This window comes from Scyliorhinus torazame, chromosome 25 (assembly GCF_047496885.1).
Source record: "Scyliorhinus torazame isolate Kashiwa2021f chromosome 25, sScyTor2.1, whole genome shotgun sequence".
Lineage (NCBI taxonomy): Eukaryota > Metazoa > Chordata > Chondrichthyes > Carcharhiniformes > Scyliorhinidae > Scyliorhinus > Scyliorhinus torazame.
The window spans coordinates 18,924,698-18,940,297 of record NC_092731.1 but is presented as its reverse complement, the minus strand read 5'-3'; the positions used below and the strand labels follow the sequence as shown (position 1 = coordinate 18,940,297).

General features: G+C 55.7%; 1 protein-coding gene and 1 pseudogene across 1 annotated transcript in view; both read left to right on the top strand.

Annotated features, from left to right (window-relative positions):
- Positions 1–15,600, top strand: part of LOC140402381 (prolyl hydroxylase EGLN3-like) — a 275,709-nt pseudogene that overhangs the window by 67,401 nt on the left and 192,708 nt on the right.
- LOC140402224 (neuronal PAS domain-containing protein 3-like) overlaps positions 1–15,600 on the top strand; it is a 132,522-nt gene that overhangs the window by 36,799 nt on the left and 80,123 nt on the right. Inside the window, exon 4 of the mRNA XM_072489854.1 lies at positions 10,495–10,688. Coding sequence (XP_072345955.1) covers positions 10,495–10,688 — 194 coding nt within the window. The remainder of the gene's footprint in view (positions 1–10,494; positions 10,689–15,600) is intronic.

Here is a 15,600-nt window from a genome sequence, read left to right as displayed (position 1 = left end):
ACCAGGGGCGGTGACTAACTCACCAGGGCGCGGTGACTAAATCACCAGGGGCGGTGACTAAATCACCAGGGGGCGGTGACTAACTCACCAGGGGCGGTGACTAACTCACCAGGGGGCGGTGACTAACTCACTAGGGGACGGTGACTAACTCACCAGGGGGCGGTGACTAACTCACCAGGGGGCGGTGACTTACTCACCAGGGGCGGTGACTAACTCACTAGGGGGCGGTGACCAACTCACCAGGGGCGGTGACTAACTCACCAGGGGGCGGTGACTAACTCACTAGGGGCGGTGACTAACTCACCAGGGGGCGGTGACTAACTCACTAGGGGACGGTGACTAACTCACCAGGGGGCGGTGACTAACTCACCAGGGGCGGTGACTAACTCACCAGGGGGCGGTGACTAACTCACTAGGGGCGGTGACTAACTCACCAGGGAGCGGTGACTAACTCACTAGGGGACGATGACTTAATCACCAGGGGGCGGTGACTTACTCACCAGGGGGCGGTGACTTACTCACCAGGGGGCGGTGACTAACTCACCGGGGGCGGTGACTAACTCACCAGGGCGCGGTGACTAACTCACCAGGGGGCGGTGACTTACTCACCAGGGGGCGGTGACTAACTCACCGGGGGCGGTGACTAACTCACCAGGGGCGGTGACTTACTCACCAGGGGGCGGTGACTAACTCACCGGGGGCGGTGACTTACTCACCAGGGGGCGGTGACTAACTCACCAGGGGCGGTGACTAAATCACCAGGGGCGGTGACTAACTCACCAGGGGGCGGTGACTAACTCACCAGAGGAAAATGACTTACTCACTAGGGGCGGTGACTAACTCACCAGGGGGCGGTGACTTACTCACTAGGGGACGGTGACTAACTCACCAGGGGGCGGTGACTAGCTCACCAGGGGGCGGTGACTTACTCACTAGGGGCGGTGACTAACTCACCAGGGGCGGTGACTTACTCACTAGGGGTCGGTGACTTACTCACTAGGGGGCGGTGCCTAACTCACCAGAGGGCGGTGACTAACTCACCAGGGGGGGTGCCTAACTCACCAGGGGGCGGTGACTATCTCACCAGGGGGCGGTGACTATCTCACCAGGGGGGGGTGACTAACTCACTAGGGGTGGTGACTAACTCACCAGGGGACGGTGACTAACTCACCAGGGGACGGTGACGAACTCACCAGGGGTCGGTGACTAACTCACCAGGGGGCGGTGACTAACTCACCAGGGGGCGGTGACTAAATCACCAGGGGACAGTGACTAACTCACCAGGGGCGGTGACGAACTCACCAGGGGGCGGTGACTAACTCACCAGGGGGCGGTGACGAACTCACCAGGGGTCGGTGACTAACTCACCAGGGGGCGGTGACTAACTCACCAGGGGGCGGTGACTAAATCACCAGGGGACAGTGACTAACTCACCAGGGGCGGTGACGAACTCACCAGGGGGCGGTGACTAACTCACCAGGGGGCGGTGATTAGATCACCAGGGGGCGGTGACTAACTCACCAGGGGCTGTGACTAACTCACTAGGGGGCGGTGACTAACTCACCAGGGGCGGTGACTAACTCACTAGGGGGCGGTGACTTACTCACCAGGGGCTGTGACTAACTCACTAGGGGGCGGTGACTTACTCACCAGGGGGCGGTGACTAACTCACCAGGGGCGGTGACTTACTCACCAGGGAGCGGTGACTAACTCACTAGGGGCAGTGACTAACTCACCAGGGGGCAGTGACTAACTCACTAGGGGGCAGTGACTAACTCACCAGGGGCCGGTGACTAACTCACCAGGGGGCGGTGACTAACTCACCAGGGGGCAGTGACTAACTCACCATGGGGCGGTGACTAACTCATCAGGGGGCGGTGACTAACTCACCAGGGGGCGGTGACTAACTCACCAGGGGGCAGTGACTAACTCACCATGGGGCGGTGACTAACTCACCAGGGGGCAGTGACTAACTCACTAGGGGGCAGTGACTAACTCACCAGGGGCGGTGACTAACTCACCAGAGGCGGTGACTAACTCACCAGGGGGCAGTGACTAACTCACTAGGGGGCAGTGACTAACTCACCATGGGGCGGTGACTAACTCACCAGGGGCGGTGACTAACTCACCAGGGGGCAGTGACTAACTCACTAGGGGGCAGTGACTAACTCACCATGGGGCGGTGACTAACTCACCAGAGGGCGGTGACTAACTCACCAGGGAGCGGTGACTAACTCACCAGGGGGCAGGGATTAACTCACCAGGGGGCGGTGACTAACTCACCAGGGGGCGGTGACTAACTCACCAGGGGGCGGTGACTATCTCACCAGGGGGCAGTGATTAAGTCACCGGGGGCGATGACTAACTCACCAGGGGGCGGTGACTAAATCACTAGGGGGACTGTGACTAACTTACCAGAGGACGATGACTTACTCACCAGGGGGCGGTGACTAACTCACCAGGGGCGGTGACTAACTCACCAGGGGGGCGGTGACTAACTCACCAGGGGGCGGTGATTAACTCACCAGGGGCGGTGACGAACTCACCAGGGGGCGGTGACTAACTCACCAGGGGGCGGTGATTAGATCACCAGGGGGCGGTGACTAACTCACTAGGGGCTGTGACTAACTCACTAGGGGGCGGTGACTAACTCACCAGGGGCGGTGACTAACTCACTAGGGGGCGGTGACTTACTCACCAGGGGCTGTGACTAACTCACTAGGGGGCGGTGACTTACTCACCAGGGGGCGGTGACTAACTCACCAGGGGCGGTGACTTACTCACCAGGGAGCGGTGACTAACTCACTAGGGGCAGTGACTAACTCACCAGGGGGCGGTGACTAACTCACCAGGGGTCGGTGACTAACTCACCAGGGGACAGTGACTAACTCACTAGGGGGCAGTGACTAACTCACCAGGGGCCGGTGACTAACTCACCAGGGGGCGGTGACTAACTCACCAGGGGGCAGTGACTAACTCACCATGGGGCGGTGACTAACTCACCAGGGGGCGGTGACTAACTCACCAGGGGGCAGTGACTAACTCACCATGGGGCGGTGACTAACTCACCAGGGGGCAGTGACTAACTCACTAGGGGGCAGTGACTAACTCACCAGGGGCGGTGACTAACTCACCAGGGGGCAGTGACTAACTCACTAGGGGGCAGTGACTAACTCACCATGGGGCGGTGACTAACTCACCAGAGGGCGGTGACTAACTCACCAGGGGGCAGGGATTAACTCACCAGGGGGCGGTGACTAACTCACCAGGGGGCGGTGACTATCTCACCAGGGGGCAGTGATTAACTCACCGGGGGCGGTGACTAACTCACCAGGGGGCGGTGACTAACTCACCAGGGGGCGGTGACTAACTCACTAGGGGACGGTGACTAACTCACCAGGGGGCGGTGACTAACTCACCAGGGGCGGTGACTAACTCACCAGGGGGCGGTGACTAACTCACTAGGGGCGGTGACTAACTCACCAGGGAGCGGTGACTAACTCACTAGGGGACGATGACTTAATCACCAGGGGGCGGTGACTTACTCACCAGGGGGCGGTGACTTACTCACCAGGGGGCGGTGACTAACTCACCGGGGGCGGTGACTAACTCACCAGGGCGCGGTGACTAACTCACCAGGGGGCGGTGACTTACTCACCAGGGGGCGGTGACTAACTCACCGGGGGCGGTGACTAACTCACCAGGGGCGGTGACTTACTCACCAGGGGGCGGTGACTAACTCACCGGGGGCGGTGACTTACTCACCAGGGGGCGGTGACTAACTCACCAGGGGCGGTGACTAAATCACCAGGGGCGGTGACTAACTCACCAGGGGGCGGTGACTAACTCACCAGAGGAAAATGACTTACTCACTAGGGGCGGTGACTAACTCACCAGGGGGCGGTGACTTACTCACTAGGGGACGGTGACTAACTCACCAGGGGGCGGTGACTAGCTCACCAGGGGGCGGTGACTTACTCACTAGGGGCGGTGACTAACTCACCAGGGGCGGTGACTTACTCACTAGGGGTCGGTGACTTACTCACTAGGGGGCGGTGCCTAACTCACCAGAGGGCGGTGACTAACTCACCAGGGGGGGTGCCTAACTCACCAGGGGGCGGTGACTATCTCACCAGGGGGCGGTGACTATCTCACCAGGGGGGGGTGACTAACTCACTAGGGGTGGTGACTAACTCACCAGGGGACGGTGACTAACTCACCAGGGGACGGTGACTAACTCACCAGGGGGCAGTGACTAACTCACTAGGGGGCAGTGACTAACTCACCATGGGGCGGTGACTAACTCACCAGGGGCGGTGACTAACTCACCAGGGGGCAGTGACTAACTCACTAGGGGGCAGTGACTAACTCACCATGGGGCGGTGACTAACTCACCAGAGGGCGGTGACTAACTCACCAGGGAGCGGTGACTAACTCACCAGGGGGCAGGGATTAACTCACCAGGGGGCGGTGACTAACTCACCAGGGGGCGGTGACTAACTCACCAGGGGGCGGTGACTATCTCACCAGGGGGCAGTGATTAAGTCACCGGGGGCGATGACTAACTCACCAGGGGGCGGTGACTAAATCACTAGGGGACGGTGACTAACTCACCAGGGGGCGGTGACTAACTCACCAGGGGCCGGTGACTACCTCACCAGGGGCGGTGACTAACTCACCAGGGGGCGGTGAGTAACTCACCAGGGGCGGTGACTAACTCACCAGGGGGCAGTGATTAACTCACCAGGGGGCGGTGATTAACTCACCAGGGGACGGTGACTAAATCACTAGGGGGACTGTGACTAACTTACCAGAGGACGATGACTTACTCACCAGGGGGCGGTGACTAACTCACCAGGGGCGGTGACTAACTCACCAGGGGGGCGGTGACTAACTCACCAGGGGGCGGTGATTAACTCACCAGGGGCGGTGACGAACTCACCAGGGGGCGGTGATTAGATCACCAGGGGGCGGTGACTAACTCACTAGGGGCTGTGACTAACTCACTAGGGGGCGGTGACTAACTCACCAGGGGCGGTGACTAACTCACTAGGGGGCGGTGACTTACTCACCAGGGGCTGTGACTAACTCACTAGGGGGCGGTGACTTACTCACCAGGGGGCGGTGACTAACTCACCAGGGGCGGTGACTTACTCACCAGGGAGCGGTGACTAACTCACTAGGGGCAGTGACTAACTCACCAGGGGGCGGTGACTAACTCACCAGGGGTCGGTGACTAACTCACCAGGGGACAGTGACTAACTCACTAGGGGGCAGTGACTAACTCACCAGGGGCCGGTGACTAACTCACCAGGGGGCGGTGACTAACTCACCAGGGGGCAGTGACTAACTCACCATGGGGCGGTGACTAACTCACCAGGGGGCGGTGACTAACTCACCAGGGGGCAGTGACTAACTCACCATGGGGCGGTGACTAACTCACCAGGGGGCAGTGACTAACTCACTAGGGGGCAGTGACTAACTCACCAGGGGCGGTGACTAACTCACCAGGGGGCAGTGACTAACTCACTAGGGGGCAGTGACTAACTCACCATGGGGCGGTGACTAACTCACCAGAGGGCGGTGACTAACTCACCAGGGGGCAGGGATTAACTCACCAGGGGGCGGTGACTAACTCACCAGGGGGCGGTGACTATCTCACCAGGGGGCAGTGATTAACTCACCGGGGGCGGTGACTAACTCACCAGGGGGCGGTGACTAAATCACTAGGGGACGGTGACTAACTCACCAGGGGGCGGTGACTAACTCACCAGGGGCCGGTGACTACCTCACCAGGGGCGGTGACTAACTCACCAGGGGGCGGTGAGTAACTCACCAGGGGCGGTGACTAACTCACCAGGGGGCAGTGATTAACTCACCAGGGGGCGGTGATTAACTCACCAGGGGACGGTGACTAAATCACTAGGGGGACTGTGACTAACTTACCAGAGGACGATGACTTACTCACCAGGGGGCGGTGACTAACTCACCAGGGGCGGTGACTAACTCACCAGGGGGGCGGTGACTAACTCACCAGGGGGCGGTGACTAACACACCAGGGGCCGGTGACTAACTCACCAGGGGGCGGTGATTAACTCACCAGGGGGCGGAGTCTTATTCACTAGTGACGGTGACTAACTCACCAGGGGGTGGTGACTAACTCACCCGGGGCGGTGACTAACTCACCAGGGGGCGGTGACTTACTCGCTAGGGGGCGGTGTCTTACTCACCAGGGGGCGGTGACTTATTCACTAGGGGCGGTGACTAACTCACCAGGGGGTGGTGACTAACTCACCAGGGGGCGGTGACTTACTCTCCAGGGGGCGGTGACTTATTCACTAGGGGCGGTGACTAACTCACCAGGGGGCGGTGACTTATTCACTAGGGGCGGTGACTAACTCACCAGGGGGCGGTGACTTATTCACTAGGGGCGGTGACTAACTCACCAGGGGGCGGTGACTTATTCACTAGGGGCGGTGACTAACTCACCAGGGAGCAGTGACTAACTCACCAGGGGGTGATGACTAACTCACCAGGGGGCAGTGACTAACTCACCAGAGGGTAGTGACTAACTCACTAGGTTATGGTGACTAAACTCACTAGGTTATGGTGACTAATGCGCCGAGGGTAGGGACTAACTCACTAGGGGGTGATGACTAACTCACTAGGTTAAGGTTATGGTGAATAACTTACCAGGGGGTAGTGACTAAATCACTAGGTTATGGTGACTAACTCACTAGGTTATGGTGACTAATGCGCCGAGGGTAGGGACTAACTCACTGGGGGGTGATGACTAACTCACTAGGTTAAGGTTATGGTGACTAACTTACAAGGGGGTAGTGACTAACTCATTCGGTTATGGTGACTAACTCACTAGGTTATGGTGAGTAATGCACCAGGGGGTAGGGACTAACTCATTAGGTTATGGTGACTAACTCACTTGGTTATGATGAGTAACTCACTAGGTTTTGGTGACTAACTCACTAGGTTATGGTGAGTAACTCACTAAGTTATGGTGAGTAACTCACTACGTTATGGTGAGTAACCCACCAGGGGACAGTGACTCTGCCCCAGGAGGCTACTGAACCCAGTTGTTGTGAGGCAGTTAGTTACATTGACACCAGTGAAAATTCAGCCTGTAACACGGGGGTGTTAGTAATCCCAGGGTTCGGAAACCGGATTAATGTCGGCTGTCAGTAACGGCAGAGTGGTGTTACCAGCGATTATTGGTGCGCCTACAGCAGAGACTCCTTCGTTCAATTTACCCCATCTTTTTAATGACACTCCCGTCTGTAAAACAGCAGACAGCCTTTCCCTGTCGAAGGTGTTATTAATCTCCCTGTTATTGCAATTAATTAAATCTCCCCCCAATTTGTACCCTCCACAACCTCTCCCTCGCCCCCTCCCCCCTTAGTCTCACCCTCTTCTCCCGTCAGCCCCTCAGCCTGCCCTCTTCGCCTCACTACCGGTCTGTCACCCTCCCCCTACCACCTCTCCCTCACCACCTCTCCTCACTCGGCCTACCCCTCCTGAGATGAAAATGGAAATCGCTTATTGTCACAAGTAGGCTTCAAATGAAGTTACTGTGAAAAGCCCCTAGTCGCCACATTCCGGCGCCTGTTCGGGGAGGCTGTTACGGGAATTGAACCGTGCTGCTGGCATGCCTTGGTCTGCTTTCAAAGCCAGCTATTTAGCCCCGTGCAAATCCCAGTCAGCCGGTCACACTGTGACTGTCTCCGTCCTCCTCTCCCTCCCTCTCTCCTTCCTCAGACTCGCCCTCTCTCCCCTCACACCCTCGCCCTCTCTCCCCTCACACCCTCGCCCTCTCTCCCCTCAACCTTCTCTCCCTCGCCCTCTCTCCCCTCACCCTCTCTCCCTCGCCCTCTCTCCCCTCACACCCTCTCTCTCTCGCCCTCTCTCCCTCGCCCTCTCTCCCCTCACACCCTCGCCCTCTCTCCCCTCACACCCTCTCTCCCTCGCCCTCTCTCCTTCACCCTCTTTCCCTTCGCCCTTTCTCCCTCACCTTCTCTCCCTCACCCTCTCTCCCTCACGTTCTCTCCCTCGCCCTCTCTCCCTCACCCTCTCTCCCTCACCCTCTCTCCCACACCCTCTCTCCCTTGCCCTCTCTCCCCTCACACCCTCGCCCTCTCCCCCCTCACACCCTCTCTCCCTCGCCCTCTCTCCCCTCACACCCTCTCTCCCTCGCCCTCTCTCCTCTCACACCCTCTCTCCCTCGCCCTCTCTCCCCTCACACCCTCTCTCCCTCGCCCTCTCTCCCCTCACACCCTCACCCTCTCTCCCACCTCAGCATGGTAGCATTGTGGATAGCACAATTGCTTCACAGCTCCAGGGTCCCAGGTTCGATTCCGGCTTGGGTCACTGTCTGTGCGGAGTCTGCACATCCTCCCTGTGTCTGCGTGGGTTTCCTCCGGGTGCTCCGGTTTCCTCCCACAGTCCAAAGATGTGCAGGTTAGGTGGATTGGCCATGATAAATTGCCCTTAGTGTCCAAAATTGCCCTTAGTGTTGGGTGGAGTTACTGGGTTATGGGGATACGGTGGAGGTGTGGGGTTGGGTAGGGTGCTCTTTCCAAGAGCCGGTGCAGACTCGATGGGCCGAATGGCCTCCTTCTGCACTGTAAATTCTGTGATACATTCCCTACCCCTCACCCTCTTCCCCTCACCACCTCTTTTGCCCCCCCCCCCCCGCCCTCTCGCTCTCTCTCCTCTTCACCTCCCCTCCCTCCCCCTCTGACCCCTTTTCCCTACCCTACCTTCTTTCGCCCTCCCCCTCTCTCCTCTCCTCCACAGCACGGTGGCACAGTGGTTAGCACAGTTGCTTCACAGCACCAGGGTCCCGGGTTCGATTCCCGGCTTGGGTCACTGTCTGTGCGGAGTCTGCACGTTCTCCCCGCGTCTGCGTGGGTTTCCTCCGGGTGCTTCCTCCAAAGATGAGCAGGTTTGGTGGATTGGCCGTGCTAAATTACCCCTTAGTGTCCAAAAGGGTTAGGTGGGGTTACTGGGTTATGGGGATAGGGTGGAGTTGTGGGGATAGGGTAGGGTGCTCTTTCTGAGGGCTGGTGCAGACTCGATGGGCAGAATGGCCTCCTTCTGCCCTGTAAATTCTCCGATCTATGAAAGACGGCACCTGCGGCAGTGCGGCACTCCCTCACAGTGCTGCACATACTCAACCTTTGTGCTTGGGCCTCTGGAGCGGGGCTAGAACCCAGAGCCTTGTGACCCCCCCACCCCTGACAGGGCCCATCTCTTCTGGAGAAAATAGTCCCGGCCCATTCAGCCTTTACTGCTAAATCACTGCCCCCCCCCCCCCCAAAAGCCCCCACCCACCTCCCAGGGCTACCACGAAGGCAGGTGGCGGTCGTCCAGCCCCTCGCGTCTGTCCCCCCCTCTCGGGGCTGGGCCGTATCCATCCACTTCACATCTCCTCAGTGCACCAGCCCCGAGCAGAAAAATGTGCCACCCCCGATTTCAAATGATTTATCGAGTTCCGTGTTTTCTGTTGGCGGGCGAGGGGGGGGGGGGGGGGGGGGGGGGGGAGAGATTCCACGCCACTAGCAGCCTCCGTACGCCCCCCACCCCTGCCACAGGGGAGGTGGAGGGGGAGCCTCGGAGACTGGTCGTGGCTTGGGGGGGTCACACTCTCACACGTTTCTCTCGGTCTAGGCTAATCGATCCTTCCGCAATCTGAAAAACGTCAATCTAATTGCCCTCTCTAAGCCTTCCTAATTCCGGGGAAATCAAGTTGCGCGTTTATAATCCCATAATCTCACCCGCGGAGAGCCGGCGGCACAGTCAATCAGACCCACTCCCGTGTCACCTTGACAATTGACAGCATGTAATGTTGGCAAAGACTTCAAATTAGCGAGAGGGCTTTTGACGTTTTTTTTTAACATTATTTTTTTTTCCACAAATACTTTTCCCCCCCCCAATCCGCCAGAGGAAGGATTTCAGAGTGTGGAGCTGGGCTGCCCCCTCGTGGCGGAATTAAGGAACAGCGGCTTCGAGCCAAAAACATTCGGCCACTTCACAAAATTGGCGCTTCCTCCGCACTTTGTCCCCCTCCACTTGGCCATTTCTCTCTATGCTCCTTCTCTGGCTTTTCCACTTGCGTTTCCCCCTCTCTGCCTGTCGCCCTTTCACTTTTCAGGCACTCCAGCGCAGTATATACTGAGGGAGGAATGGCCACGCTGTTAGGCCGAGGCAGGACCAGGGGAAATTCTGTCCCTGGTGCCCTGGCCAAAATCTGGCCCTGGCCCGACAACACCGAAAGCAGATTATGGGGGCAACCGACACACTGCTGTTTATGGGATCTTGCTGTGCAGAAACCCCCGACACAGGAACACGCGGTCGTTGAGTTCTGAATGATGCGTAGCCAATGCAAATGCCGTTGATATGTCTCGAGGAGGTGCGACATGTCAGTTACCGAGAGGAATTGTGGACCCCTCCCCAGGGTGAATTTCGTTCTTTCTGTCGCAGGTCATTCACGTCACGGGGCGTTTACGATCTCGGATTTCACTGCCTCACACTCGCGCCCTTCCCACCAGCTTCATGGGAATGGTGGCCCTGGCCCACACACTCCCTCCTTCCACCATTAACGAGGTCCGGATCGAGTGCCACATGTTTGTATCCAGGGTCAGCCTGGATCTGCAGATCATCTACTGTGAGAACAGGTTAGTGTCTCCGCTGCCAGAGGATGAGAATGGCTCAGAACACCGTCCGGGTATCCCCTCCTGACACGCAGTCACAGCCGGCGACATCCCCTTCCACTCCCAACAACCATCTGCACATTTTTAAACCATTTTTTAATTTTAATCTCAGGATCTTGCTCCATTTATTTACCTATCCATGTATCTGTTCGCCCTCTGTCTGTCCATCCATCAGTTTGTCCTTTCTCTCTCTGTCTCTCTTTGCCCATCTCTCTCAGTCTGTCTCTCTCTTTCTCTACCTCTCTTTCTCTCGCTGTCACGCCCACTCTCTCTCTTCATGCCTCTTGCACTCTGTCTCTCTGTGTTCATGTCTCTCTCTCTGTTCACCTCTCTATCGCTCATTTCCTCTCCGTCTCTCTTTCCCTCTGTTTCTCTCTCATTTACTTTCTGTCTCTCGTTCTCTCTCTCTCTGTTCATCTATCGCTCTCTGTCTCTCACGCTCTCATTCTCTCTCTGTCTCTCTTTCTGTTCATTTTCCTCTCTGTCTCTCTCGCTCTCACTCGCTTTCTGTTCATATCTCTCTCTGTCTCTCACTCTTTCTCTCACTCTCCCTCTGTCTCTCACGCGCTCTCTCTGTTTCGCTCTCACTCTCTCTCTTTCTATTCATGTCCTTCTCTGTCTCTCACGCTCTCTCAATCTCTCAAGCGCTCTATCTGTCTCTCACTCTCTCCCTGTCTCCCACACGTCTTGGTCTCGCTCTCACTCTCTTTCTGTTCATGTCCCTCTCTCTGTCTCTCCCCCTCTCTCTGTCTCTCACTCTCTCTGTCTCTCACGCTCTCTCTGTCTCTCACACTCTCTCTCTCTCTATCTTTCTCTGTCTCTCACGCGCTCTCTCTGTCTCGCTCTCACTCTCTCTCTTTCTGTTCATGTCCCTCGCTCTGTCTCTCATTCTCTGTCTCTCATTCTCTCTCTGTCTCTCACGCTCTCTCTCTCATGCTCTCTCTCTCACGCGCTCTCTCTGTCTCTCACACTCTCTCTCACACTCTCTCTCTGTCTCTCGCTCTCTATCTTTCTCTGTCTCTCATGTGCTCTCTCTGTCTCGCTCTCACTCTCTTTCTGTTCATGTCCCTCGCTCTGTCTCTCATTCTCTGTCTCTCATTCTCTCTCTGTCTCTCACGCTCTCTCTCTCTCACGCGCTCTCTCTGTCTCTCACACTCTCTCTCACACTCTCTCTCTGTCTCTCGCTCTCTATCTTTCTCTGTCTCTCACTCTCTCTCTGTCTCTCACGCACTCTCTCTGTCTCTCACGCTCTCTGTCTCTCACTCGCTCTCTGTCTCTCACGCTCTCTCTCTCTCACTCTCTCTGTCTCTCGCTCTCTATCTTTCTTTGTCTCTCACACGCTCTCTCTGTCTCGCTCTCACTCTCTCTTTCTATTCATGTCCCTCTCTCTGTCTCTCTGTCTCTGTCTCTCACGCTCTCTCTCTCACGCGCTCTCTCTGTCTCTCACACTCTATCTTTCTCTGTCTCTCACGCGCTCTGTCTCGCTCTCACTCTCTCTCTTTCTGTTCATGTCCCTCTCTCTCACTCTCTGTCTCTCACGCTCTCTCTCTCTCACACACTCTCTGTCTCTCGCTCTCTCTCACTCTCTGTCTCTCACGCGCTCTCTCTGTCTCGCTCTCACTCTCTCTCTTTCTGTTCATGTCCCTCTCTCTGTCTCTCACTCTCTTTCTGTCTCTCACGCACTCTCTCTGTCTCTCACGCACTCTCTCTGTCTCTCACGCTCTCTGTCTCTCACTCGCTCTCTGTCTCTCACGCTCTCTCTCTCACACACTCTGTCTCTCGCTCTCTATGTTTCTCTGTCTCTCACGCGCTCTCTCTCTCGCTCTCACTCTCTCTCTTTCTGTTCATGTCCCTATCTCTCACTCTGTCTCTCACGCTCTCTCTCTCTCACACTCTCTCTCTGTCTCTTGCTCTCTATCTTTCTCTGTCTCTCACGCGCTCTCTCTGTCTCGCTCTCACTCTCTCTTTCTGTTCATGTCCCTCTCTCTGTCTCTCACGCTCTCTCTGTCTCTCACACTCTGTCTCTCACACTCTCTCACGCTCTCTCTCTCTCACGTGCTCTCTGTCTCTCACTCTCTCTCTGTCTCTCACGCTCTCTCTCTCACACACTCTCTGTCTCTCGCTCTCTATCTTTCTCTGTCTCTCACGCGCTCTCTCTGTCTCGCTCTCACTCACTCTCTTTCTGTTCATGTCCCTCTCTCTGTCTCTCACTCTCTCTCTGTCTCTCACGCTCTCTCTATCTCACTCTCTCTCTGTCTCTCACACTCTCTCTGTCTCTCGCTATCTATCTTTCTCTGTCTCTCACGCTCTCCCTCTCTCACACTCTCTGTCGCTCGCTCTCTATCTTTCTCGCTCTCACTCTCTCTCTTTCTGTTCATGTCCCTCTCTCTGTCTTTCGCTCCCATTCTCTCTTCCTCCCTGTCTCTCACTCTCTCTCTCGCTCTTGCTTTGTCTGCCTGTCGTCTGTTTAATTATCTTGTGTTGTCACTCTTTATTCGTCTGTCTATCCCATTGGTCAGTCTGCCTATGTAGCTGTCTTTCTGTTGGTCCAATCTGCTTAATCTAACAGTCTGTTGGCTGTACATATGTGTCCAATGGCCTGTTTGTTTAATCTCCATCCATCCTGAAGCATGTCTGCCTCGTGTACCTGTTTGGAGTAGTCTGTCCTGCTATCTACTGGGACAATTACAGGTTTCTCGTTACCTGTCACAGGAACGAGCAGGCCAGATTCGCGTTCTGTAAGATCGCACAACATTGGACACAATCAACCTGCAGACAGTGACAAGTTCCCCGTGAGTGAGAGACAGAGACAAGAGAACACAGTTGATTGGAAACCGTATCTCTGCTACTTAATCTGCTCTGTCTCCATCTGCCGCATGTTTATCTGTATCTATCTGTCTATCTCTCCATTTATCTATCTATCCATTGGTCCTTCTGTCTATCCGTCTACATCATATGTCCAATAGACAGGAGGAGCATTGAATGGACACATAAATGGAGAGATAGACACGCACGAGTCAAATAGAATAATTTCAATTCTGTTAGCATTTTGAATATCAAATTAGATTTCTGTTTAAATTTAATTTTGTACATAAAAGAATGCGTCCTCTGCAGTGCGCAGAGCTCATATCTGTTTATACTGAGGTTGGCACCAGTTAATGTAAGTGCCGCAGATAATACGACGTGGAAACTAGTCACAGGTGTCCGCAAAGACTTTGTCCGCGTCTCGCTCACTGTTGTCGACGCTCCCTCATGTTGGAATGTGCTGTCTCTCCCTGTTTGTTCTCACTAATCTGAACTCGCAAAACTTGGGGCATTAATAAAAAGATGAGTGGCGGTCAGCTCAGTCTGAACAAGGACATGAGGAGGAGGATATGCACCAGATGGGCGGCTCGGGGGGGTCAGCACCGCTGCCTCACAGCGACCCGGGTTCCAGGTTCGATTCCGGCCTCGGGTGGCTGTCTGTGTGGAGTTTGCACTTTCTCCCTGTGTCTGCGTGGGTTTCCTCCGGGCGCTCCGGATGTGTGCAGGTTGGGTGGGGTTATGGGGATAGGGCGGAGGGAGCAGGCCAGGGTCGGGGTGTGTAAGGGGTGCCAGATGGTGAGGTGTTTGGGAGCGACAGATGAATTTGGATCAGTGCTTCCTGACGCTCTTCACAGCTGGAAACTTCCCTCACCTCATGTCCGGACGTGTTGTTAACTAATTCGTAGAATGATGTCGGACAGAATAGGTAGTTTACCCTGCAGTGGCTATTTGATCTCGTTATCCAGTTAACGCAACCACAACCCCACTACTACCTTGGAGCCCGGGAAACCTTCCCTCCCCATGGAGATTACTCACAACTACACATAGAATGTAGCGGGAGCTTTACTCTGTATCTAACCCTGTGCTGTACCTGTCCTGGGAGTGTTTGATGGGGACAGTGTAGAGGGAGCTTTACTCTGTATCTAACCCCGTGTTGTACCTGTCCTGGGAGTGTTTGATGGGGACAGTGTAGAGGGAGCTTTACTCTGTATCTAACCCCATGTTGTACCTGTCCTGGGAGTGTTTGATGGGGACAGTGTAGAGGGAGCTTTACTCTGTATCTAACCCCGTGCTCTACCTGTCCTGGGAGTGTTTGATGGGGACAGTGTCGAGGGAGCTTTACTCTGTATCTAACCCCGTGCTGTACCTGTCCTGGGAGTGTTTGATGGGGACAGTGTAGAGGGAGTTTACTCTGTATCTATTCCCGTGCTGTTTCTGTCCTGGGAGTGTTTGATGGGGACAATGTAGAGGGAGCTTTACTGTGTATCTAACCCCGTGCTGTCCCTGTCCTGGGAGTGTTTGATGGGGACAGTGGAGAGGGAGCTTTACTCTGTATCTAACCCCGTGCTGTACCTGTCCTGGGAGTGTTTGATGGGGACAGTGTAGAGGGAGCTTTACTCTGTATCTAACCCCGTGTTGTACCTGTCCTGGGAGTGTTTGATGGGGACAGTGTCGAGGGAGCTTTACTCTGTATCTAACCCCGTGCTGTACCTGTCCTGGGAGTATTTGATGGAGACAGTGTAGAGGGAGCTTTACACTGTATCTAACCCCATGCTGTACCTGTCCTGGGAGTGTTTGATGGGGACAGTGTAGAGGGAGCTTTACTCTGTATCTATTCCCGTGCTGTTTCTGTCCTGGGAGTGTTTGATGGGGACAGTGTAGAGGGAGCTTTACTCTGTATCTAACCCCGTGCTGTACCTGTCCTGGGAGTGTTAGATGGGGACAGTGTAGAGGGAACTTTACTCTGTATCTAACCCCGTGCTGTACCTGTCCTGGGAGTGTTAGATGGGGACAGTGTAGAGGGAACTTTACTCTGTATCTAACCCCATGCTGTCCCTGTCCTGGGAGTGTT